At 47.8% G+C, this 25,315-nt stretch overlaps 1 protein-coding gene across 1 annotated transcript; it reads left to right on the top strand.

Annotated features, from left to right (window-relative positions):
- Positions 1-797: 797 nt before the first annotated feature.
- On the top strand, positions 798-20,671 carry She (Src homology 2 domain containing E). Its single transcript, XM_076862046.1, has 6 exons — positions 798-1,780; positions 4,339-4,465; positions 12,237-12,539; positions 15,238-15,394; positions 15,741-15,860; positions 17,289-20,671. Exons 1-6 carry the CDS (start codon positions 1,166-1,168, stop codon positions 17,473-17,475), a joined length of 1,509 nt encoding a protein of 502 aa, XP_076718161.1. The 5' UTR covers positions 798-1,165; the 3' UTR covers positions 17,476-20,671.
- The last annotated feature ends 4,644 nt before the right edge of the window (positions 20,672-25,315 follow it).

The raw sequence follows: 25,315 nt of genomic DNA, 5'->3' as shown, positions 1-25,315 counted from the left end.
ACTTAAAAGGCCCCACAGTTGTGCACAAAGTGCTCCCATCTGCACAGATTCAGACTCGCTTCCACCCTGACCCTAAAACCCCGAAGGTAACAACAGCGCGCCCTTCCATCTAGTGGTGGAAATGGGGTGCAATCCCCGACGGCCTCCTAGTATCCTGCTCCACCACCCCTCGCTGCGCAGCCTGGGCCTGGAACCCGCAAGCCAGACCTTTCTCCGCAGCCAAGTGCGTGCGCTAAGCCTCGTCCACACCCAGGCCATACCTGGCCTTCTCCTGGGAACCCCGCGGAACAGGGGTGAAGTGGGCGGCCCGCCGCGGCCAGTCCTGGGTGTTGGTGGCTGGGCAGGGCGGGGAGACCTGGTCCCCCACCGCGGGAGGCTGCTCTCCTCCGCGGATTAGTGTTAACTCGGGGTTGGGCAGCCCTGTCCCTTTGGAAGCGACCCCACCGTCCCTACGCAAAGCGTGCGATGTTCGTGGAGAGAATGTAGAAAAGTGACGCGCGAGGCGCTCCTGGCCCCTGAGGACCGAAGTCCCGGCTCCGGGCCTGCGACGCGCACGTGGCGCACTCCGGCCGCGCTCAGAGGGCCGCGCCTGGCCGAGGTCCGCGGGTGTAGACGGGCAGTCTGCGCAGCCGCGAGGGTCCAGTGCGGGGCGCGGCCGGGGCGCACGTGCAGCCGCGTGCCGTCGGGTGGCCGGCTCGGGTGGGCGGGGCCGGCTGGGAGGCGCCAGCCTGAGGGGAGGGCCCAGCGGGGTGGGCGGCCCGCCGTCCGAGCCGTCCGTCGCGGCGCCGGGACACTCCCGCCGCCTCCACTGTGTCCGTCCGTCCCTGGGAGCGTGGGCAGGGCTGCTGGGGGCTTCCGTGGGCTCAGCCTCTCCCACTTCGGGAGGAAAAAGCAGGGGGAAGCCCCCGGCGCCCGGCGCCTCCGGAGAACCGCGGTCCCCGGAGCTGGAGAGGCGCTGAAGACGAAGCCGGGCGGGGCCCAGGGCGCTGTGACTGTCGCCGTCCGTGTCCGGAGCGGCCGCCCGCGCCCGCCCGCTCGGCGCCCCGGGCCCCCAGCCCCGGGCCTAGGCGCCCCACCCTGCCAGGAGCGGGCGACGGCGGCCAGGGGCGCGCGGGGCATCCGTCACGGGGCCTCGCCGCGGCCTCCAGCTCCCCAGCCTCGGGGAATGCAGTGGCCCCCGACCCCTGGCGCCTCTCGCTGCCTGGGCTGGGCCTCCTCGCTCGCGTGCTCCGCGGCCACGACGCTCCTCGGCCGCGCCGGCCGGACCCCCCTCATGGCCGCCAAGTGGTTCAAGGAGTTCCCGCTGAACCTGAAGACCGTGTCCGAGCGCGCCAAGCCCGGGGGCGCGGGCAGCGGCAAGCCGCGCAAGAGCGCCGAGGCCAGCGGCGCGGGGCCCGTTCCCGGCAAGGGCCGCAAGAACTCGGCGGCCGAGCTGGGGGCCGGGAGGGCCGGCGGCGCCCCCAAGGACAGCCGACTGTCCCGGGACAGCCTTCAGAGTCTGATTCAGGCCGCGGCGGGCAAAGGCCGCAAGAACTCCCGGGCCACGGAGGAGGAGCCCCACCGGGGCATGGCCAAGAGCTCGGGCTGCAGCACCTACATCAACAGGCTCATCAAGGTGGACACCCAGGAGAAGAACGGAAAGAGCAGCTACCCCGGCGGCGGCGGCAGCAGCACCAGCAGCGGCAGCAGCACCAGCAGCAGCTGCTCCTCTGCGTCCTCTTCACCTTCCTCCCTGGGCCCCGAGCTGGACAAGGGCAAGATCATGAAGCAGCAGGACACGGTAAGAATGCACCCTCCCTCGAGCCACTTCTCAGTGCCAGGGGACCACCGTGAGCCCCTGAGCAGGAGGCTTCACACCTAAGAGAAAGAGAGGCTGGAGCCCCAAAGTCCCTCCCCCACTCCCCCACTGTGACTCCCGAGCCATCCTTTGAAATCATTCCAGTAGATATGATCCTGGAAAATCCTCATCCTAGGGCTGGAGAGCTTTGCAGAAACGGACTAATTAGTGTATTTAGTGTTTGGGGCTTTCTGCTGCTGTTGTTTTGGTACCAGGGATTGAACTCAGGGACACTCCACCACTGAGCCACATCCCTGTATTTAGTTTTGTTAGTTTAAAGAGTAATTGAAAGTGGTAAATTTGGCCCCTTTGTAGATGTGGTTTATTTTAATTTTGACATCCAGGGCATCTGCAAAGCTAGACTTGTGTATGCCTATCCTAAAGCATAAGGAATGGTCACCTCCTAACTGGGTAGGTGTGGATTTGGAAGCTTCAGGAAAGGGGGGGGCACCCACTTCTGGGCTGGCTTTGGGATTTCATCATCCCCTGCAGTTACACCTAATAAAAGGTTTCTCAAAATTTCAGCTACCCTGCAAGATGACAGTCCTTCCATTCATTCCGCAGACATTTGCTGTGCAGTAGTCACATAGGATAAGGGACACAGGGTTCTGAAGCTTAAGGGACTATGACAAGGAAATGCCCTTAAGGAAATTACTGAGCAGGAAAGAAGAAGGTACTTCCTGCTTCTGATTCACTGGAGGTTTTCTGGGTGCTGTCCAATGTGGGAAAGTAAGAAAAGGGATGTGGACATGGGAGGGGACTCTGCATTCTTTTTTTTTTTTTTTTTTTAATTTTGTTTTAGTTGTTGATGAGCTTTTTAAAACTTTTATTTATTTATATGTGGTGCTAAGGATTGAGCCCAGTGCCTCACACATGCCAGGCCAGCGCTCCACCGCCAAGCCACAAACCCAGCCCGGACTCTCCATTCTTACAGGAATGAGCTGATTTGGTTGGTTGGTTGGGTTGGGTCATTTCTCTTCCTTCTCCTTCCAAAGAGGGAGAAGGAGAGGGGAGGGCTCAAATTGAGATCTTGAGACTCATTCAGACAATTGCTTCCTGTCATAGGAACTTTAATTTTTTTCTTGTGAGCCTCAAACATGCTGCGTACCTGGACAGTCAGGAACCTGTAGCACAGACCACGCGGCACGCTCTGGGCACCTGCATTCATTCCTCCATTCAGTTCTGCCCCCAGTATTCACAGCATGCGACCCTATGCCAAGCGCTGAGTAGAGAGAGATGGACAGGACCCAGCCCATAGATTACTTGGTGTCCAACCCACCAGGGACCTAGTATCCCGTCTGTGCCTTGCAGCTACAGTGCACATGGTGGTGGTCAAGGAGAAGAGATGGAGTGAGGGGTCATCACAGTCCTCCACAGGCTGCTGGCTGTTTCCTGGGCACCACTTCTGGGGGTCTGAGGTTTCTTGGGCCATCTCCCCCTGGGTGGAGAACTCTTCTCCTGTCCCCCTCTTCTCTTCTCCCTCGTTTATCTTCCTGCCAGCTCCAGTGGCTCTTCTCCAGGAACTTTTTGGAGACTGTTTTATATCAGAGGTGGTGGAATAGGTCCAGAGCTGCTTTCCTGAAAAGGGTCACTTGTTTTGGGTATTGTCACCCAGTCACTGCAGAATAGAATCATGGCACACACCTCTCTCTAGGTACCTTCCATTTTGGAAAGATAACTGTTCTCAGACACAAATACCATCAAAACCATCTGATCTCAGAGAATCAAGCTGCCTGTGAATTGCTGGACCTTGAACTCCTATAACACTGTTCAGCGTTATTTCTCCTTCATGAAGTCTGTCTCTTTTAGAACTATTTTAAAATTCCTTGAGGGCAAGAAGCAAGTCTTGGGTTCATTTTTACTCCCTCACCACGCTCATCCCCGTGCTGGGGAGCAACTGACTGACTCACTGTGACCGGTGCTCAGCTGACTGGGCTCAGAAGACTCACAACATGGGGTATAGGGTAGACCAGTTAGTCTTTTCTTTTTGTCTTTTTTCCTTTTAGGTAGTGAGGATTGAACCCAGACATCAGTGGCCCTTTTATTTTGAGACAGGGTTTTGCTAAGTTGCTGAGGCTGGCCTTGAACTTGTGGTCCTCCTTCCTCAGCCTCTCAAGTCACTGGAATCACCTGCACCACCGCCCAGGCTCCAGTTCACCTTTTTATGTGCTAAGCCATAGACACCCTGTATTTCCCACTGCCCACCCCCACCACCCTCTAACTGACAAATGCTTTATTGCTTGGGGAGAGAAAAGAAAGTAAGAGGAACGTTGGGGATAAGTGAAAGAGTGTATAGGAATGGTTGCAAATCAGTTGCATTACCAAGACTAAAAGTAAGTTGTTTGTCCAGCGGAGACGCATGGTCAAGTGTGAAAGCTGTTTGGAACCCGCGGGAGACTTTGATTCTCTTCAGATCTGCAGGAAATTTCAGTAGCCGTCTTGATGGCATTACCATTTGGTATATGATCACCCTTAGTAACTGTCCTCTTATTATTTGATAGGTCATCATTTTAGAAGACTATGCTGACCCTTACGATGCCAAACGGACCAAGGGTCAGCGGGATGCAGAAAGAGTGGGTGAGAATGACGGTTACATGGAGCCCTACGATGCCCAGCAAATGATAACAGGTTTGTGGCAGGGACAGAAATCTCACCCTCCCTTGAAATGTTATAATATGGTAACCAGAGTCTATTTGGGGGAAAGGGAGAAAGCAATTAAACCAGATCCTGCTGACCTGAAAAAGCAGAAATTAGACCCAAAACTAAAATGTTGGCTTAGGGACCTTCCAAGTTTTAGAATCGGCAGTTTTGTTTTTCTTCTAAGTTTTTCTAATTCTATGCCGGATGACACTTGGGAGTTCGCACATCTGCTCAGAATGTGGTCTTCAGTTTTAGGTTAGTTATGTATATTTCATGGCCACAGCTCAAAGCTTTGACGTCCATTGTGGGAGTTATAAGTCAGGACCAAGAGACAAATACATACTTAAGGGATTTCAAGTTGTGAAAAGTTGCAAACATGACATAATCCTCGATATTTTAGTAGATTCTTTTCTACTAAATTGGAGCACAATATCAAATTATTAAGGAATAATTAGCAATCACTGTCACTAACCAGCCATCCCACCTAAAATCAAACCAATTTTTAAGACTAATTTTTTTCAACTGAAAACTATTGCAGTTGTGAGCTAAGCCATCCGCTGTCACTTTTGATGTCAAACTTTTCCCTTTTGTACGTAATGCTCTTCAGTCGGTATCAACGAGGCTTAATCAAAATGATGCAGACTACTTATTTGATTTATTTGGAAATTTTAGAGTAAATCACTCATTCACCTAATCTGAATTGGAAAATGCAGTTTGAGTGTTGACTCGGGGGAGTTGTTCCAGTGTCCTGGGGTTCATGCCTGGGGAAGGAGCCCTGGGTCACCCGTTAGAGACTGTTTGAACAGTTGAAAAGCCCAGGCTGCCTCCGCCAGCTTCCGCGCCGTGAGCAGGGGGTCAGCGGCAGGGCCTGGAAGGGCCGAGACCGGCGCAGAGTGAACAGGGGCTGGCGCAGGAAAGCTCGGCTCTGTTTCCTGCCTCTCTGCTTACAAAGATAAGGCATCCCGTTTGGGGAGGGTGTACCCTGGCCAGGCTGTGACCCTCAGGTCACTGGACTGTGACCCTTAATGAAATCTGTGAATGAGAGGAAGTGAAAATGAACTTAGTCAGAATTTTAAAAAATATCAGCGGCTTGAGAGGAACAGGGAAAGGATTGGCCTTTACATACGACTGAGGGAAAGGATTCTCTAAAAAGAAAACGAAGTTCATGCTTAACTCTGATTCACCTTTCTTTGTCTTTGGGTTTTGGTTCTTGCCTTTCTCTTTAACTGGAGTAGGCGGTTGATCCAAACTTATCAGCTGTTTATCAGGAGTCCTGCTGATAATAGGGAAAATGCTGTGTTTTAAAAAACTGAATATAGGTGGGTTGGTTTGTTTTAAGTAATCCCCACAGAGAGTTCTATAAGCTAGGGGACTGCAATACTGTCCCTCTTGGTACAGAGTGAAAAAACAAGACCTGAGGGATTCACAAGACTTTTAAAGACACCCAGATCTTCCACTCCAAACTGAGTGGCCTGCCCCCCAACACCACGAGGCGCTCAGGCACACTTGAAATGGTACATGCAAAGGCACTGTGAACTTGACCCATGTGTAGGGCATCTCTCCACTCACTAAGAACATTACAGACATGTAAAGTCAAAATTTTGTGGCACATGTTTGTAATCCCAGCAACTTGGGAGGCTGAGGAGGAAGGATAACAAGTTGGAGGCCAGCCTTAGCAACTTCGCAAGACCCTGGCTCAAAATTTTAAAATAAATAAATAAACAAACAAATATCTAAAAAATTAAAATTGTCCAACATGAAATAATATAATAATAGTTAGCATTTAATATTTGAGTATTACGGTCCAGGTTCTGTCTTAAACAATTTGTGAATAAATTCATTTAAGAATACAAAATTAATATACTCCTTTGGTAAATAAATTCAGATTTGTTAAAAATCTAAATTAGTAGTTTTTTAAACTAGTAATATAAGTATATAGTATTTCATTCTTAAAAAGCATTATATTAGCTGGGCATGGTGGTACATGCCTGTAATCCCAGCAGCTTGGGAGGCTGAGGCAGGAAAATTGTGAGTTCAAAGCCAGCCTCAGCAACTGTGAGGCACTAAGCAACTCAGTGAGACCCTGTCTCTAAATAAAATACAAAATAGGGCTGGGGGTGTTGAGTGTCCCTGAGTTCAATCCCCGGAACCAATAAAATAAATAAATAAAGCTGTTTTTTAAAAAGCATATAATAGTGATCTTAAGGATTTTTTATTATTTGTTAAAATATATACATATCTTGATCAATGTGGAGAATCTACCTCTTAGTCTACTCATAGGTTACACAGCTGGACAGAAAAACAGGAAGTGAGTTTATGGAAGCTAGAAATCAAAGATTTGCTGCTATTTTTTTTAACCTTTTACTTTTTTTTTTTTTTTTAATTCAGTTCCTTGTATGCTTAGTGGTCAAGTCCAAATTTCTGAATTTTTCTTTTTGTTTTTATTTATTTATTTTTTTTGCAGTGGTGAGATCAAAACCTGGACTTTATGCATGTTAGACAAGCACTGTACCACTGACCTATATTCCTGGTCCCAGGCATTACTTTCTACTAATAAAATTTTGGAATATCCTAGCATGTATGAGGCCCTGGGTACAATCCCTGGCATTGAAAGAGAGAGAATTTATGAATAAAGTATTGCTGAGATTTATTCAAAGGATTGTTCATAAAAAGATATGACTATGAATACAAGGCAATGTTAACGTAAGGCTGTATTGTTTTTCTGCTAAATTAGCAGGAACATTTTAGCTCAGTACTTCACAGAAATATCCTACATAATTTAGCATTATGATTTTTAGCCACTCGAGCATTGGATGGGTCTTTAGAAGTACGGTAGCCATTAGTTAGCATGAAAATTCTTTTCAGGCTTGGTATCATACAGCTGCAAGTCCAGGGCTTACTGGCTGCCAGACTTACCCAGTTACCCTACTAAATCCTACAACAACCCTGTAAGATTGGTTTCTTCTACACAGTTGAAGAAACCTCGGTTCAGAAACATGAAGTAACTTGTCCAGATTCCCCAGCCAAGAGGGGACATACAAGGTCATTCAGCAACCTTTGGTTTTGGCTCTTGAGCACGGGTCAAAGATTATTTTTAAATTTTTATTTTTTTCTCCCCAAATGGTTGGGTTGGTTTGTTTAAATAGACAATCTAAAGGAGAACTCAATATTGGGGTTTGTATTTTAAAAACTATCATAGAAAATAAATATACATGGCACATGAGCACTTTTTTTTTTTTTTTTTTTTTTTTTTTTTTTGAAGTGCTGAGGATCAAATGGCGGGCCCTACTCATGCTAAGCAAGCACCTATCACTGTGCTACATAAATCCCCAGCCCAGATGTCTTGATTTATCTCTAATTTCCTTGTTAAATGTCAGGGTTTCTGAATTATACTGACTTTTTTTCCCAGATATTTATTTGATAAGAAAATATTAATTTCATATCAAAAGCTTAAACACTGATTAAAGATGTAAGTAAAAAAAGTTGCCTAGGCTGAAATTGCAGTGCATGCCTGTAATCCTAGCAGGATTCAGGATGCTGAATTCAGGAGGCTGAGGCAGGAGGATCACAAGTTTAAAGCCAGCCTCAGCCATTTAGTGAGGCCCTAAGCAACTGAGCAAGATCCTGTCTGAAAAAATAAAAGAGGCTGGGGATTGGGGTTGAGCTGGCTTAGGGGTTGAGCATCCCTCAGTTCAATCCTTGGTATCAAAAAGAAAAGAAAAAAGTTGCATAATATCCCTGTTTCTGATTCCGAGAGGAAACAAGAACCCTACGAGGCTTTATGTTTAATGTTTTAGAAAAAATAAAAGGAATTAAGGGGAGACATCTGTTATTTAAAATTGAAATTAATATTTTATTTGAAATCTTCTGAACATAAAGGTATGGCAGAGGAAGCCTGGGCTCCGGGCAGGTGTGGTGGCTCACCCCTGTAATTCCAGCAACTCTGGAGACTGAGGCGGGAGGGTTCCAAGTTATAGGCCACCACAGCAAATTAGTGGGACTGTCTCAAATAAAAAATAGAGGTCCAGGATGTAGCCCAGGGGTAGAGTGCCCCTGGGTTCAGTCCCCAGTACAGAGAGGCAGAGAAAGCGTGAGCTCTGGGGTCTGTAATACATGGCTCCCCACTAACCACTGCGTGACCGTGGCCTCAGTGTGCTCACCTGTGAAGAAGGGACGACACTTCTGTGGTGCCTTCTGAGACTTCCCTGGGATCTCGCACCATCCTGCACCTGGCATACGCCCAAAATGTGGCCACTGTGTAGACACTGCAGGAAGAATCAGATCCCATTTTTTAAAAAAAATTCTGGACAACATAGAATAATATTAATTGCTAACTGTAAGTAACTTCATTTAAAAAGTTTTCTGCCACGTTTTTAAACACGAATGGCTTCCTTATGGCAGGGAGAACCGGGAGTTCCGAAGGGGGAATCTCGGGCCCCTCAGGTTCTTCACCGACCAGCTGCCATTTTAACTGGTGCGGGGCGCCCTCCTCCTCTGCCTGTGTGTTTATCTGCGGCCCGTCCACTGCACTCTGTTGTCTGCCGTGGTAAATGGCCTCTATCGGGCCAGGGCGTAGCTTCCTCTTGCCATTTCCTCCTTCTCAGGCTTGTTTCCTCTGGAACCAGCTCTGCACGTCAGGGGCCATTCTCCCTGCAGGAAGGGTCGGCTGCAGCCCCACGATTGTTTCTGTTTCTATGGAGCCTCAGGCTGGGGGCAGCCAGGTGTTGGAGTGGACTGGGAGGTTACTCCCCTGGAAGGGGGAAGGATGCTGTGTCCAAACCCTTTTTCTCCTGATTAAACATTGTTGCCAAAGGTGATGATACTTTGTAGATTCCCCGATCGAAGACCATGCAAAGAAAGGGAGGTTCTGAGCTACAGATTTTCCAGCATATCTCCCAGACCTGGGCACAGACTATCCGGAACAGGAGGACTGCGAGGGCCTCCTAGCAAGGAAAATTCAAACACATGTGAAATAAGAACCCCAGATTCCAATCACCACACCTCATCTGAATGCAAATTTATTGAAATTTCCATGTGAGCTCGACTCCTATCTTGAGATTGAAATCAACGGCTTCTCGGGCAGAATTGAAGCCAGCACCTTGCGGAAGGCTTTCCCCAGACTCTGCCAGACAGTCTCAACTGAGGGTAAACAACTTCTGAGTAGAAACCTAAAAGTTCTAAATTCATCCTTTGAATTCCTTTGTGTTTTCTGCTTCCTTTTTCTTAGTTCTTTACAAAAGTTCTTTTTTTTTTTTTTTTTTAAATGCCAGCCTTATCTTAATTGAACCAAGAACAGAATATGTTTTGTTTCTTGCTCCATATCTCCATCGAGAATAGGCAATGAAGAAAAAAAAAGGCCGTAGGATTGAGAGTCAATGGCCTGGGACAGGAGATGCCACTCTGGCACTCCTCAGACAGCCCAAGCCCCTGACCTGGCCTTGGGGCCGTGGGCAGGGGCCATTCCTGCCTGATCCATTCACAGCATCGTGTTCTGATGCGGAAGTTTTAGTCAGAGTGCGCCCCCGGCATGGGGCTAGCCTGGAGAGATCAGCCCCCTAGAGAAGAAGGAAGTGAGTTGGGGCTGATGAGGACCCACGAGGTGTGGAAGTGGTCCTCGGGCTTCATTAGGACCACCTGACTCCTAGGGTGTCCCCCAGACCGAGGACACTGGACCTCCGGAGGCGGGACCCAGGCAGCTCACCCAGGTGATTCCAGTGACCTGGAACCGCGCCGAACTGGAGGCAGCTGCTGACCGTGAACCTCAGCCTAGAAATAGAGTCTGCCCTTTTGAATTCAGTGTCCTGATTTTATTCACTTTCCCCAGCTGTTGTCTCTCGTTGTTACAGAAGTCCTAGTGAGTCAATGACTGTCCTCCAGAGAGCAGGACCGACCGTGACTGTGACAGGGGAAAGTCCTAACTCCTTCATTCCCACAGCAGGACCTTCGACCTGACCTTCTCTCACTCTCTTCCTGCTCATCCCACCCAACATTCTCACCTTCTGGCTGGCGCCTCCTCCTCCAGACGCCCTTAACTGGAGGAGTCCCGGGCCTCCCTCTCTCCCTGGATGGCTTTCATTCTCACAGTGAATGATCCCTTGTCACTCCCTGACACGTACCTGCAGAGCCGCATAGTCACCTCCTGGAGAAGCCCTAGCGCCCCCTCCCATCCATCCACTCACTGTGTGGCACAACTGCATGTCCTGCCGCGTAAACAAGCTGTGTCCAGCCCACCAAACTGGACACCTAGGGCTGGCCCAGCTGTGGCAGCTGACCGACTCTGGGAGGCCTGAGAGGAGCAGTGGGCAGGAAAGACTTCTCCAGGAGGAGGAAGTGCTGACGTAGATTTCAGAGGCCGAGAAGGTGCCAGACCTTGATGGGTGAAAGACGGGGTAGGGTGCAGGCCGTTGCAGAAGCTCCATTTGGTTAGAGCGAGGAGTTGGAGCGCAGGGGTGGGTTGCAGAGGGAGAGGTGATCTGGTGGTGGGCTGCCTCCACGCCCCACTGGGATTTGCACTTTGAAGGTAGATAGTTGAGAGCGCATGAGGGGTTCCGTGAGGAGATGAGGCTTTGTGTGTGATTGTGACCAGGTAGACGGCGGGCTCAAGGCCTCCTCGTGTTTATAGAAAAATCCAAACTTCTGGTCTTTGCTGTTGAAACATCTTCACTTTAGCACCTGGCTCACCTGGTTTCGTAGCTTCCCCCTCAGCCTCCCTTCCGTCTGGTCTCGGGGCCTTTCCACTTTCCCTGACTCCCCGTGGAAACAAGCCCCAGAGTGCCCACTCCATATCCTCACTCTTGCAGCCTCCTCCGCTGGAAATGACCTTTCATATCAAAGTCAGCTCTCTTCCATTTCTCTTCCACTTGGAGTCAATCCAAGTGGAGTGCTGAGAGTAGGACTTCTAAAGCCCAACCTCCTGCTTATTGGTTTGCATAATGTCCTTAACCTCTTTATGCTTCAGTTTTCTCTTTTCTAATAATGGAGAAATAATAGTACCCATCTCATAGAGTGGTGGTGGAAATTACAACACTCCTAGAATAGTGCTTAACACATAGGGAGCCATTGATGAATGTCAGCTCTTGAGTAATTATTGTTTTTCCCTATAACACCTCTTTTACTTTGATTTATCCTGCAATTATTAGCCTGATGCATATTTTATGTAAATATGCCTGGCTTCCCCACTATATTAAACTGACTGGAAGAACTCTGACTGGTGCACACAAATAGCTTCTCTGGGTGTGTTTGGAGCGATACTTTGGATCTCATCAACGTCAGCCCATTTTTATTAAAATAATTTGATCTGGGGCTGGGGCTCTAGCTCAGTGGTAGAGCACTGCCTGGCATGCAGGAGGCCCTGGGTTCGATCCCCAGCACCCCAAAACAAAAATGCGTTGATCTGGGCTTCCTAACAAGATGTAACAGCTGAAGGTGACAAGAAGGTCAGACAGGACCAGGAAGTCAAACGGGTGTCCCGAGGGCACTGCGTACTCATTGGAGGGGCACCCTGGAGGCTGCCTGACTTCTGATGTCATCCCTCCTCTAGTGACTTGGTCCCATTACCTGGCTCAGGTGAGGAAGGGACACCTGCTTTTGCAGTCGCAGCCCAGCTGGGAGGTGATGGGCCCCTTTAGGAACAATCCTGGAGTTATCCAGCCTCCACCAGGAAAGACAGAGGTCACGGGTCAGCCTCGCCCCCCCCCCCCCCCCCCCCCCCGTGGCACCTTTTCCTTCAAGGTATTGCTGTGACGCGCGTGTTTTTCAGAAATCAGACGCCGGGGCTCCAAGGACCCCCTGGTGAAGGCTCTCCAGCTGCTGGACGGCCCCGGGGAGCCCAGCGAGACCGGCGCCAAGTCCGAGGCCCTGGCCAAGAGGCGGGGCTCCAAGGACCTGCCGGGGCGGCCGCCGCAGCTCTACGACACCCCCTACGAGCCCCCCGAGGGCCCGCGCGCAGAGGGGAGGGCGCGGCCCGGGGACAGCCGGCTGCCCGAGGACGACGAGAGGCCGGCGGCCGAGTACGAGCAGCCCTGGGAGTGGAAGAGGGAGCAGATCGTGCGCGCCCTGTCGGGTGAGGGCAGCGGGCCTCGCCTCCCTAAAACGCATTTTCTTTTTTAAAATTGATACATCGCTGTGCAAAAGTATCCAGTGAACTTATTGCTGTTTCAATTACCTGTATGCACTGCAGCAAGTGGTCAAGTCAGGGAAGTTAACACGCCCACCACTTGGACCAGCTATCACCGCCCTCGGTGCCATCTAAAACGCCCCTCTGTGATCCCAGCGGCGGCGGGAGGCTGAGGCCGGAGGATCGCAAGCTCAAAGCCAGCCTCAGCAACATAGGAGGCCCTAAGCAATCCTGTCTCAAAGAATGAAAAGGGCTGGGGATGTGGCTCGGTGGCCAAAGCACCCCTAGGCTCAATCCCCAATACCAAAATACTACTACTACTTTACTACTACTACTAACAATAATAACAAAAACACCTGCGAAATCCGGGGTAGAACAGTGGTTAGGAGAGTCTGGGGAGGGGATGGGCAAGGAGGAATAGGGAGAGAGATCGTTGGTGGGACAGAGTCACAGATAGGAGTGTTGGGTTGTGATGATCCAGCTCACAGCAGGGTGAGGATACTAATAATCACATGTATTTCAAAATACCTAAAAGGTTTTTTTAAAAAAAATTTTCCTAGTTACATATGGACAAAATATCTTTATTTATTTATTTATTATGTGGCACTGAGGACGGAACCCAGGGCCTCACGCACGCAAGGCAGGGCACTCTACCACTGAGCCACAACCCCAGCCCAAGAGAGGGTTTTCAATGTTACACTCTGCCTTGTCTTGTTCTTTCGTCTGTTCTTCCTTTCGCTCTCTCTCTCCCTCTCTCCTCTCCTCTCCTCTCCTTTCCTCTCTTCCCTTCTCTCTGTCTCTTCTCTCCTGGACATTGAATCTCCATGGGCACTCTGCTGCTGAGCTACATCCCCAGACCTTTTTATTTTATAAGACAGGGTCTGGTAAGTTGCCCAAATGGCCTCGGGTTTGGTCCTCCTGCCTTAGCCTCGAGCGTGACTGGGTTTACAGGCAGGTACTGTCATGCCCGGTTCTATTTTCTCCACGTTCCTTACTGCAAGTTTCTTTTTTCCAAGGAATTTGAGATAGATAGGGATCTAAGAATCCAGCTCCAGTGGAAAGCCCAGGTCTGAAGTTGTGGCCTTAATATTGCATCCCCCCCCCCCCCCCGCCCTCAGTATCCTTCTTTTCTTTCCTCTGTGTGCAGCTGCTTTGGAAGTGCTTATTACAGCTGTCGGGAAATCGTATCTGACCACTGTCTGTTTATTTCTCCCACTGAAACTGTCAAAATGGGAGCAGGTCCTTCACTCTCCCATGGTGCTGTTCTTAAGCCTGTTAAATCCTTGGTTATAGTGGAACGTGAGGGTGCTCCCTTGTAATCCCAGCCACACGGGAGGCTGCGACGAGGAGGAGCAAAGTTTGAAGCCAGCTTGGGCAACTTAGGCCCTGTCTCCAAATAAGATAGTAAGAAAGCAGCCGAGGGCATGGCACAGGGGTAGAGCGTTCACCCAGCGTGTTGAAGACCAGAGCTCATTCCCCAGCACTCCCCAACAGTAAACGCCAATGGAAAAGTGAAGAGAGAGCATATCTGATAGCAAACATTTAAGTTGATTTCGGTGTGATTTTGACCTTGTTTTCAGCAGATCTGCAGGGTACCTGCTGTCTCTCAGCCCGCAGCTGGGCCCTCCCACAGCTCGCTGTCTTCTCTCCAGTCTCCCTGACACAGCATCTTCAACATAGTGTTGGTGGTGTTGTTTCTGGGTTGACTTTTTTTTTTTTTTTTTTTAAGAGAGAGAGAGAATTTTTTAATATTTATTTTTCAGTTTTCGGTGGACACAACATCTTTATTTTCATGTGGTGCTGAGGATCAAACCCAGCGCCCCGTGCATGCCAGCGCTTGAGCCACATGCCCAGCCCTGGGTTGACTTTTGTTCATATTTTATTATTAAAACTGTGTTTTGGTACGGGGGACTGAACCCAGTGTGTTAACCGCTGAGCCACATCCCCAGCCCCTTATTCATCTATGCATTCATTTTAATTCGGAGACAGGGTCTCACTAGGTTGCCGAGGGCCTCCAGCAGGCTGCGTCACTGGGATCACAGGTGGGCACCACTGTTCCTGGCTTGCTCATCTGTCTTCATGGAGTGCTACACACTCTTACAAGCAATGTGCATATAACTGTGTTTATTCTTTCTTTTTTTTGGGGGGGGGGGAAGTCCTGGGGATTGAACCCATGGGTGCCTCATCCCCAGCCCTTTTTATTTTGAGACAAGGTCTTGCTGAGTTGCTTAGGGCCTTGCCTTGAACTTGTGATCTCCTGTCTCAGCTGCCCGAGTCCCTGGGGTCATAGGCATGCACCACCGGACCTGGTTAGCCTTTTTTTTTTTCCTGAAAATACTGAAACTTGGAGTTCTTTAAAAGTCCATGCTGAAGCCTATTGGCTTCCTCTCATACTCTGAAGTTCTTGAATGCTGATCAGTATCTTAAAGAAGAGTGGCTGTCTGTCTGCGGGATGCTGGCAGCCATCGGATAGCAAAGGCAGCGGGGCTCGGCTCTCCAGGTCGTTTTGCAGCGTGTTAGAGTCTGTGTTAAAGAGAAAATGCTTCTTCCCCAGCTAAGGCAGGCGGGGCGGGGGGGGGGGGTTCCTTTGAAGTCTGCCTGCCACCTCTCCTGTCTCGGATGTTAAATGGAGTCTTCCTTCCAGTCCAGTTTGAAGGGTCTGAGCGACCTTCCGTCAAGGAGGAGGCCGTGAGGCAGCACCACCGGCAAAAGAGCTGGACCCAGAAAATCTTGAAGCCAGCCCTGTCTGACCACAGCGAGGGGGAAAAGGTGGAGCCAGGCCTGCCCCTGGAGAAGCAGCCGTGAGTGCCCTTCCCTGGCCCCGAGATAAGCAAGGCCGCGGGTACTGACACCTTACCTGGCTCTTTGTTGGTGAACACCTGTCTGAGGGGAGCCTGTTCATGAAACCCATCTTTGGAGCTCGGTGCATTGTGCGGAATGGACGGTGCATTGTATCCCAAGCACCTTGTTTTACAGTGCATTCTCCTTACACGGGGAGGACTTCTGGATGATACTAGCCTTGTTGACCCCCCCCCCTGACATGACTGGTGGGACCCTCACATCTGCCTTCTGTCTCTCCTGAGAGAGAGCCCGCCTGGATTTGCACTTTGATGCTCACAGCACCTTCTTCTGTCTCCCTCTTTTCAGTTGGTATCATGGTGCCATCACCCGGGCGGAGGCTGAGAGTCGACTACAGCCCTGCAAAGAAGCTGGGTACCTGGTTCGAAACAGTGAATCAGGGAACAGCAGGTACTCCATTGCACTGAAGTAAGTATTTCAGCTTCATGGGCCTCCCTGCCTCAGGGGAGGGTACACCTACCACGGGTAGATCACCAACCCAAGATATGTAGCTTAGCAGGGCGCAGTGGTGTGTGCCTGAATCCCAGCAACTGGGGAGGCTGAGGCAGGAGGATTGCAAGTTCAAGACCGGCCTCAACAACCTTAGTGAGAACCTCAGCAACTTAGCAAGACCATCTCAAAAACAAAACAAAACAAAAAAAAGACTGGGAATGTAACTCACTGGTTAAAAAAAATCCCTGAGTTTAATCCCTAGTGCTAAAATATATATGTAAATAAATACATATAATGCATATGTATTTGTATGTTATATATAATACATATTTATACATGTATAACTTGAAGGTGGTTCACAGGAGTGTATCTAGAGAACATAAGATGCATTTAATTAAACAACTGAAAGTCAAACACAATCTGAATGCAGAATTGGTGTTGGGTAAAGGCTCCAATATCTATTAGGAAAGTGAGGGTCCTATTTCATGATCTTCGTACCTGAGTCAGTTTTTACCCTTCATTGCCTCGTCTGGAATAGGACCTCTCTCAATAGAGAAATAGTTCCTGGTAAAAAGAAAAATTTCTAGCGGGATAGTTCAGTCACTCTTTCATTCCCAACAATTAGGGACTTTCATAAATCGGATCCCTTGATTGTCAAAATGCCAGCTGCAGTTTTGATACCAGTCTCCTCTGGTGAATAAGGAAACGCTGACTTGCCTATTACACCCTCTGTCTAATTGTGCTCAGAAAATTCACTTTGCCTGGTAGGCCTGCTGGAGGGTATCATGGAAATTCTCGTTGCGCGGTGAGTTCAGCGGCGGCGCTATATTGGAGGATCATTGTCAAGAGCCCTAACAGCATTTCCTTCCTGAGGAAGCTGAGCCCCTGCAGCTGGAACAATCAGACTGCAGGGGGAGCGAGGGGGAGGGGCCGCGGGCAGCCCGGCTCAGAAAATGGGATAGGCCACCAGATACACAATACCAGGAATAGCTCCGCTCGGTTCCTGAAATTGGTGCTCGTGGGTTAGACCTGTGAGCCTTCGGTGCCAGCTGTCACTGCATAGAACCAGGAATGGTCTTTCCACGTCGGTGGGGGGGCATGGAAATAGTTTTCATCCTTGTTATCATTATTATTAATGTGTTCTTTGGGGGAAGGAAGAAAGAAGAAGCCTGCCGTGAGTTCTTTTAGCCGCAGTGAGGAAGGTGAGCTGCCACTTTGCACTTCAGCCCATTGGGCTTGCACTTAAGCTCTAGTTTTGCAAGTTGGGGGCTTTTTTTTTTTTTTTTTTTTTTTTGTCCAGTGTCCAGTGAGGATAACAAGCCAAGGATGACAGGCCTTTAGGCTGCAAAACTTCCCCAGAGCTCCCCGGTTCATGTCTCCTCCTTGACTTTTGTTTTGCTCCAGGACGAGTCAAGGATGTGTCCACATCATAGTGGCTCAGACCAAAGACAACAAGTACACACTGGACCAGACGAGCGCTGTGTTCGACAGCATCCCTGAGGTGGTGCACTATTACTCCAATGAGAAGCTGCCTTTCAAGGGAGCAGAGCACATGACCCTGCTCTACCCTGTGCACAGCAAGCTCCACTAAGTCTCAGCTAACAGGAGCCCAGGAGGCCACCAGCGCCCAAGAGCATCTCAGTGGACAAGGCTGGACTGCTCCCCACACCTAGTGCAGAGTGGGACTCGCCCCTAAAAGTCAGAAAGTCCGCCATCTTGAATCCATTGCTAAGTAGCTGTACAATAAGGAACCGTCCTTCACCTGTCGCCTCCTCCTCTGGAGTAGGAGGTTCTGTCTGGGGGTGACCCTCAGGAAAGGTAAGTCTAGAGTTCAGGGGCGCAGAAGGTCTCCAGCCATGTGTGCGAGTTGTGCCCTGGGAAACCAGATCTCTGAACACACCGCCAGCGCACACCCCGCTCGGCCTTCACCTGGGGTCACGGGGACTGGAAGAGCATTTAGTGTCGCGCCCTGAGCAGGCGACTTGGATGGACGGTGGGAAACGTGAACAATGGGCAAGAAGTTGCCTTTCTCCCTCCAGTGTCCCGAATCAGCCCTCTGTTCCTGCAGATCACCACGCTAAGGTGTGGCAAAAGGATGATTTTGTGGGTCGGCCTTTCTAAGAGAAATTGGTCTTTTCTCATTTTCTGTGGACCTTCTTTTAAATAATTTTCCAGGAATCCGATGATATAAGCATAAATGGGCAAGAAGACGCCCCAGATTTAGGAATCACCAGTAAAATTAAACGCTGGCATCATTATCATAATTCTGGATTACAGAGTAAAATATTCCACAAAGATTTCCTTTCGAATTTTTAAAAATTCACAAAGCTCAACAGCCATTTTCCTATCGGATGATTATGTAAAACTTCAGATATCTTTTGTTTTGTCTTTGTGCATTTTAGTTCCCATGGAATCATCTTTAAGTTTGTCTCTAAAATTAGAATTGCTTCATATTTTTAGTAAATTTTTTTTTTTTCAGAAACAATTTTGAGATCTGATTGTATGAACTGGGTCACTAGAGTCTGCAAAGATTCTCTTTCTGTACAAAGCAAGCCTGTTCACTCTGGATACAAGTATTTTAAAGCCGGGTGCTATGGTGCACACCTGTGATCCCAGTGACTGGGGAGGCTGAGGCAGGAGGATCACAAGTTCAGGGCCAGCTTCTGCAAATTAGCAAGGCCCTAAGCAACTTAGGGAGACCTTGTCTAAAAATAACAAATAAGAAGGGCTGGGAATGTAGCTCAGTGGTAAAGCACTCTAGGTTCAATTCCCAGTACAAAAAAAAAATGTAAAGACTCAAACCAGGTGTGGAGGTACACATTTCTAATCCCAGCTACTAGGGAAGTTGAGGCAGAAGGATCACAAGTTAGAGCAACTTAGTGAGATTCTGTCTTAAAAATAAAAAGGACCGGAAATAATGTAGCTCAGTGATAGAGTGTTCACCCAGCATGCACAAGGCCCTGGGTTCGATTCCTAGTGCTACACCAAAAAACAACAACACCAACACCAAAAAAAAAAAAAAAAACTTTGAGATCGTCCCTAACTACTATTTCTGAATACATTGAATTAATAGTCATAGTATTGTCATCTTTATGTTTACCATGAATTTATATTCCCTGTTTACTGATGGTGACAACTCTCTGGTGGGTGGTTCTGGAATTAGAACTGAACAAATGTCTGTCTCCTGGGGTCATAGTCTGATTCTCAGAGCTGGTCTAGATGAGATGTGCTGACCGTCATCAACGAAAAGTCAACTTTTGTAGCTTATTTCAAATACACGAAAAACTGTTGATTTGGGTAATTTTCAGGAGAGCATAACTTTCCAGCTATTAGTTTTCATCTGATTCAGAAGTCAGCACATTTTTTGCTTTTTAAGTTTTGATCTAAGTCTAAGAGTTGTGAAGGTTGTGAAGGTTGTGAGATCTTCAAAATGTTTCATTGTATAAGTCTTGATAGATTCGCTGGGGCGGGGGGTACTGGGGGTCAAACCCAGGGGCACTTACCGCTGAACCACATCCCCAGCCCTTTTTATTTTTTGAGACAGGGTCTTACTGAGTTGCTTAGGGCCTCACTAATTTGCTAAGACTAGCCTCAACCTTGTGATCCTCCTGCCTCAGCCCCCTGAGTCACTGGGATCACAGGCCTACACCACCACGCCCAGCGTTGGCAGAAGTTTTTAAGTATGTATTGGTTCATGTGCTATAACTTTAGTACAAGTTTTTTTTTTTTTTTTAATTTTCAGCATCCATAGTTCCAATTCCATTCAACAAATATTTATTATTTTCTATATACACATTATTCCTTGTGTTAAACTTATTTTTAGGTATACATGCTAGTGATGAAACCTTATTTTTTTTTTGCCAACCTTATTCTACAAAGGAAATACAACAATTATCTTCACTTTAATAAATGCTAAAAGCTTCGTAAAATTTTTTCTTTGTGCATTAAATGATTTTTGGCCCATACCCAGCAACTATAATGAATGTATAATGAAATAACCTTTGGAAAGCAGGCCTGATGCATGAAGTATTTATTGAGCTTCCATCGTATACCTAGGATTCTGCTTCCTCTATATGATTTTGCTGTGACGGTGACGCTCTTCTCCTTATATAATTAAAAGTGGAGGAGACTGGGAGTTTATATATATAGTCCACTTACCTTACAACCGCACAGGAAGTTAAAATAAGCAGAAATATAGTAAATTAGTGGAAGCCTGGTGAAGCCGGTGTTAAGCTCCTGTTTTCTGCCTAGGTTGTGACACAAGCTGACAAAAGCCAGGGAATTCACAGCTGGGTGGTGGCATAGAGTGCCTTATGTTCTAAAAACAATCAGACCCAGCAGGGAGACCCTAATGGCTTCCTTGTTAAGCCTCCTGGGCCAGCTGATCTGGAACGCTGTGACACGTTCTCTGAGCTCTGAATGGTTGGGCTTTTTATCGCTTTATCTCCACACAAGTATTTTTCCTGCAATCTCCATTCTTTTCATTCTCTCAGAATATTCTCTGGCAAAATAATGTCTTTTGGCGAATTCTCCCTGAGTGCCTAGATCCCAGCATGGGTAGGGCTGTGTCAGTTCTCCCTTGTTTATCACAACTTCTTTCCAAAAATCGCTCCGCTCCAGAGTCCTGAGTAGCGCAGCTGGTCAGTTTCACCTCTGGGAGGGCAGAGGGCCGCCGGGTGCGTGGTGAGCACCTGTGGCCCAGCCACTCGGGAGGCTGAGGCAGGTGCATTGCTTGAGCCCAGAAGTTCCAACGCAGCCTGGGCGACATAGCAAGACCCCCTGCTGGGGGAAAAGGCAAAAGACATATCTGTTTCCTTCGATCCCACAGCCCTTTCCATCAGGATGGGTTTCTTACATTTGTGTAACGTAAGAATAAAATAATGGAGAAGGTTTAATATGTATACAAAAGGGCAAGTATTGACATGTCTATTCTCTAAGGGGGCAGAAGTGTTTTAAGTTATTCATGGGGCTTTCATATGAGGCGTATGTAGAAAACCCTTCGTTCTTCACTGTTTAAAGCCTACTTTATTGAAATGGTATTCAATTATTGACCTCTGCTGCAGGATAGGGAGGTAGGAAGATAATGTATAGAGAAAGCCAGATATTTAGGGGGGCAGATGGGAAATAGTCCTAATTTGGTTACTGGATGATTTTACAGTGTTATTACTCTGTTATTGGCTCTTAGTATTGGGTACATCTTAACATTTAATTCAGAACAACAACTATGAGACATTCTTTAGTTGCTTGTTCTACTCTATTAAAATGCCATTTTTTTTTTAGAAGTCAGGGTTAATGCCTTGGATCTCCATTATTCTAGGAGGAAGAAACCCACTGAGTTGGTATGTCTAGATTTCATTTCTCCTGTGCATGCTTTTGATATTAGCAGGATTTTGTTGATACCTTCCTCAGTGATCTCTCATCCTTTGTTGTCTCTTTCTTATTTTCCATAACCAGCACTAGCGTGGCCCTGTGTTCTCTTTACAACCACTCTTTATTCTCATTTCCAATCTTTGCACTCCAGTCACTGACTTGGAGACACTTGGTCTGCTATGACAGCCTCCAGGTCTGGCCTTGTGTAATGATGGGGTTTTACTGCCATCTAATGGAAAGAGATCAAACTGCAGTTGGGAGAAGAAGCTGTGCGTGTAAGGGTGGAATTTTCTAAAGGATTTCTGATACAGTCCATAAAAGAAAATAATAATAATAATAATGTTTCAGTTGCCCCCCTAAAATATAACCTTTCCTGTGGCAAATGTGCTTTGAAACTTCATATAATTATCATCACGAGGTCCCTGGATTCCAACTAGGTTGGGTAGTTTAGAATCTTAAGAATATTTTAATGAATAAATTGGCAGCAGATCATTGAGTCAGGCATCACATTTCAGCCATATGGTTATATCATCAGAGGGATTTAGCATTTTAAATGTCAACTGATGCATTCTTGTAATTTTCAAAATATTTGAAGATGGTATATAATACAGGTGCCTATCTATAGTACCTTGATAATTTATATTGTATCAGAGATATTTTTAAAAATTTCTGGATGTGTTGCAGTAGCCAGTGTAGGCTGTGTGCCCTCCTAAGATGGTTTGCTCTCAGATGGAACTTTAAATAAACATTATGTAAAAAAAAAAACTGGAGTGGTTGTGCTGAATCCAGTTAGTTTTGAGAATCACCTAACTGCATAAAAATCACCTTCTGTAGTAACAGCTACAGCAAAGCTTTATTTGCAGTGGCTTCTGATTACGAAGTGTACAAACAAAGCAGGGTTAGCCCCAGCCAGCAGACTGATCTGTTCACACCCCGCCCCATTCACCTTGAGAGCCCTTCTGTGGTGTCTTCCTCCCAGATACAATGTAACAGCTGGGATGTAGCCTGGTAGGGCCACCAGGAGTGTGTTCAAGGCCCTGGGTTTTATTCCCAGTATTGGGGGCAGGGGGACAAAACACAACAACAACAGTGTAACAGTGCAGTTTTACTTCTGTTTATTGGCCCATCTTCTTCTTGAGTAGAGAGTAAACTGCATTTGTTCTCATCCCTAGCTGGGCATCAGAGATGGGCTCTGTGTTTATGTCATCGTTACTAATACAGACACCCCATCCCATCTGAGGGACTTGATGCTTGTAAAACTGGGAAAAATCTATTTAAAAAATTTAAAATCCGTATTTTTAAGAAAGTCTATGCCATGCGAGGTGGCACACGCCTATAATCAGCGGCTGGGGAGGCTGAGGCAAGAGGATCCTGAGTTCGAAACCAGCCTCAGCAACTGTGAGGCACTAAGCAACTCAGTGAGACCCTGCCTCTAAATGAAATAAAAGTGGGGCTGGGGATGGGGCAGAGTGGTTGAGTGCCCCTGAGTTCAATCCCCAGTACCAAAAAATAAAATAGAGAAACTCTACCAGGTGACTTTGATACACAGCGCTGGCTGACCACCACCACTGGAAGCCACCATTTAGAAACATGCGAATAAAGTCATCTGACATCCTGGAAGAGGGGTACACTGTGGAGCCCAGGTTTCGGATTTGTAATTTCCATTGAACATTTATATAGATTGCCACCAGGTGGTAGAAGTGCCTATTGTTTTTTGCCATCTGTGTTCAGGAGAAAAGGAAGTTTGCATCTAGAAATGTTCCCTCCGCCCTCCACAAGAGCAATCAGTGCTTACAAGAGCCCAGGGGGTGGGTGTTGAACACTGGATTCTGACCCTGTGAAAGGCCAAGATGTGAGTAATGAAAGTAGACTTGCTACAGAGCAGGAGCCCTGCTAAGCAAATGCTTTTCATTCCACATGATTTGATTTTGATCCCTCACAACTCAGGTGAGCCAAGTGGGGAGGCTCACTTTTCAGATGAGGACACTGGTTCATGGAATGAGTAGGTGAGACCCTAGGTCAGTCACGTAAGAGCCTGGATCGCAGCCTAAGTCAGCTTCTGGAGTTTAGGTCTGGTTCTTCATTGCTGGACTCTATTCCTCCTTTGAGGGGGTATTACGTGGCCTGCAGAACTCCTCCCATTTGAGACGAATTAGATAAATCGGGCACAAGAAGTAATAAATTAATCCCTTGGTTTAAGTTACCAAGTGAGGAAAAAGATGCTTAAATAAAGAGATTCACAGTAGCCAAGAAGTGGAAGCAGCTCAAAGGTGTGTTGACAGATGAATGGATAAACAAAACGGGGCTGCTGGGCGCGGTGGCACACACCTGTGATCCCAGCGACTCGGGAGGCTGAGGCAGGAGGATCACAAGTTCAAAGCCAGCCTCAGCAACTTAGCAAGGCCCTAAGCAACTTGGCAAGACTGTGTCTCAAAATGAAATATAAAAAGGGCTGGGGATGGGGCTCAGTGGTGAAGCACTTGCCTCACAGGAATGAGGCCCTGGGTTCGATCCTCAGCACCACATAAAAATAAAGGTATTGTGTCCATCTACAACTAAAAATATTTTTAAGAGGGAGAAAGGGGGCTGGGGATGAGACATTATGCTGGGTGAAACAAGCCAGTCACAAAAAGACAAATACTGCATGAGTCCGCCTCCATGAAACTCATGGTCAGATTCACAGAGACAGAAGGTAGGTTGCAGATTGGTGGCTGCTTAATGGATGCAGGGTTTCTGTTTGGGATGATGAAAGTCTCAGGAGCCCAAGACTCCAAGTAGAACCAGGCAGCTGGAGATCCTGAAGACCACCGAAGCTCCGACAGCCAACACACCACTAGACATTGAGAAGAACTGCTCTGAGGCGCGAAGTTCATTTCCAAAACCCACACGTAGCACCAGAATTCCTTCCTTCACGTTGTGAATCATATAGGACGAGTTGCTGAATTACCTTGACTCAAAATGCTTCCTCCATGACATTTCTCAAATGATTCAGCCTGCCTTCTGATGTATGTGCATAAACAGGATGACTAACTCAGATTGATTATATAAAAGATAGAAACTTGATGTGCAGATAAAAGCCATTTAGTTTTTCAAGGTAGCAACCAATATGCGGTTGACAAGTAAAAAACGTGTTTTACTTTAAGAGATAGTTAAGAAAGACATGTTTACATTCATTTTGGGTTATTTTAAGTGGTGTGTTTGCAAGTGAAACTTTCCCTTTAAAATCCCTGCACACTGGGGGGGCCGGGGGGCATACCGGGGATTGAACTCAGGGGCACCCGACCACTGAGCCACATCCCCACCCTATTTTGTATTTCATTCAGAGACAGGGTCTCACTGAGCTGCTTAGCACCTTGCTTTGGCTGAGGCTGGCTTTGGACTCACGATCCTCCTGCCTCAGCCTCCCAAGCCTCCACACCTGGCCTCCCTGCACTTGACAGAATGTCAAGCTTTATTAGAGACCAATGTAAACAAACCGCTTGTGCCCTTTGACAATGAGTATCTTTAGACAATTTAATTTTGTCTGTGGCCCCCACCAACTTACATTTACTTATTTATTTTTATGAACTTAGTTTTGCAGTAGTAGGCATTGAACTCAGTGCCTCACACAAGCTAGGCAGGTGCTCTACCACTGATGATGATGATGATGATGATGATGATGATTTTGAATTTTGAGACAGGATCTCACTAAGTTGCCCAGGCTGACCTTGAACTTGCAATCCTCCTGCCTCGGCTTCCCAAGTCACGGGGATTATGGGCGTGAGCCACCACACCCGGCCTTTGCGCTTCCTAATATTCTTTCTTTCTTTCTTTCTTTCTTTCTTTATTTAGAGGTAGGTTCTTGGTTCATGGCCCAGACTGACCTCCAACTCCTTCCTGATACATTTTATTCTTTAAAAAATTACAATGTGCTGGGTGTGGTGTCTGTGATCCCAGCTACTCAGGAGGCTATGAGGCGGGAGGATTGCAAGCTCAACTGATCTTCCTGCCTTCGTCCCTCAAGTATCGGGGACTCCAGGCATTCACCACTGGGCTGGGTCTTCATTATTTTGTAGGCAGAA

The sequence above is a fragment of the Callospermophilus lateralis genome, chromosome 7, assembly GCF_048772815.1.
Source record: "Callospermophilus lateralis isolate mCalLat2 chromosome 7, mCalLat2.hap1, whole genome shotgun sequence".
Lineage (NCBI taxonomy): Eukaryota > Metazoa > Chordata > Mammalia > Rodentia > Sciuridae > Callospermophilus > Callospermophilus lateralis.
The sequence above is the reverse complement of the archived record's forward strand: the minus strand, read 5'-3'. Positions and strand labels throughout refer to the sequence as shown.

Bases quoted from the DNA above. Each gene is read 5' to 3' on its own strand.
- She (XM_076862046.1), top strand. From the start codon at position 1,166: ATGCAGTGGCCCCCGACCCCTGGCGCCTCTCGCTGCCTGGGCTGGGCC. The intron at 1,781-4,338 runs GTAAGAATGCAC...ATTATTTGATAG, and splicing joins TCATGAAGCAGCAGGACACG to GTCATCATTTTAGAAGACTA. The intron at 15,395-15,740 runs GTGAGTGCCCTT...CCCTCTTTTCAG, and splicing joins CTGCCCCTGGAGAAGCAGCC to TTGGTATCATGGTGCCATCA.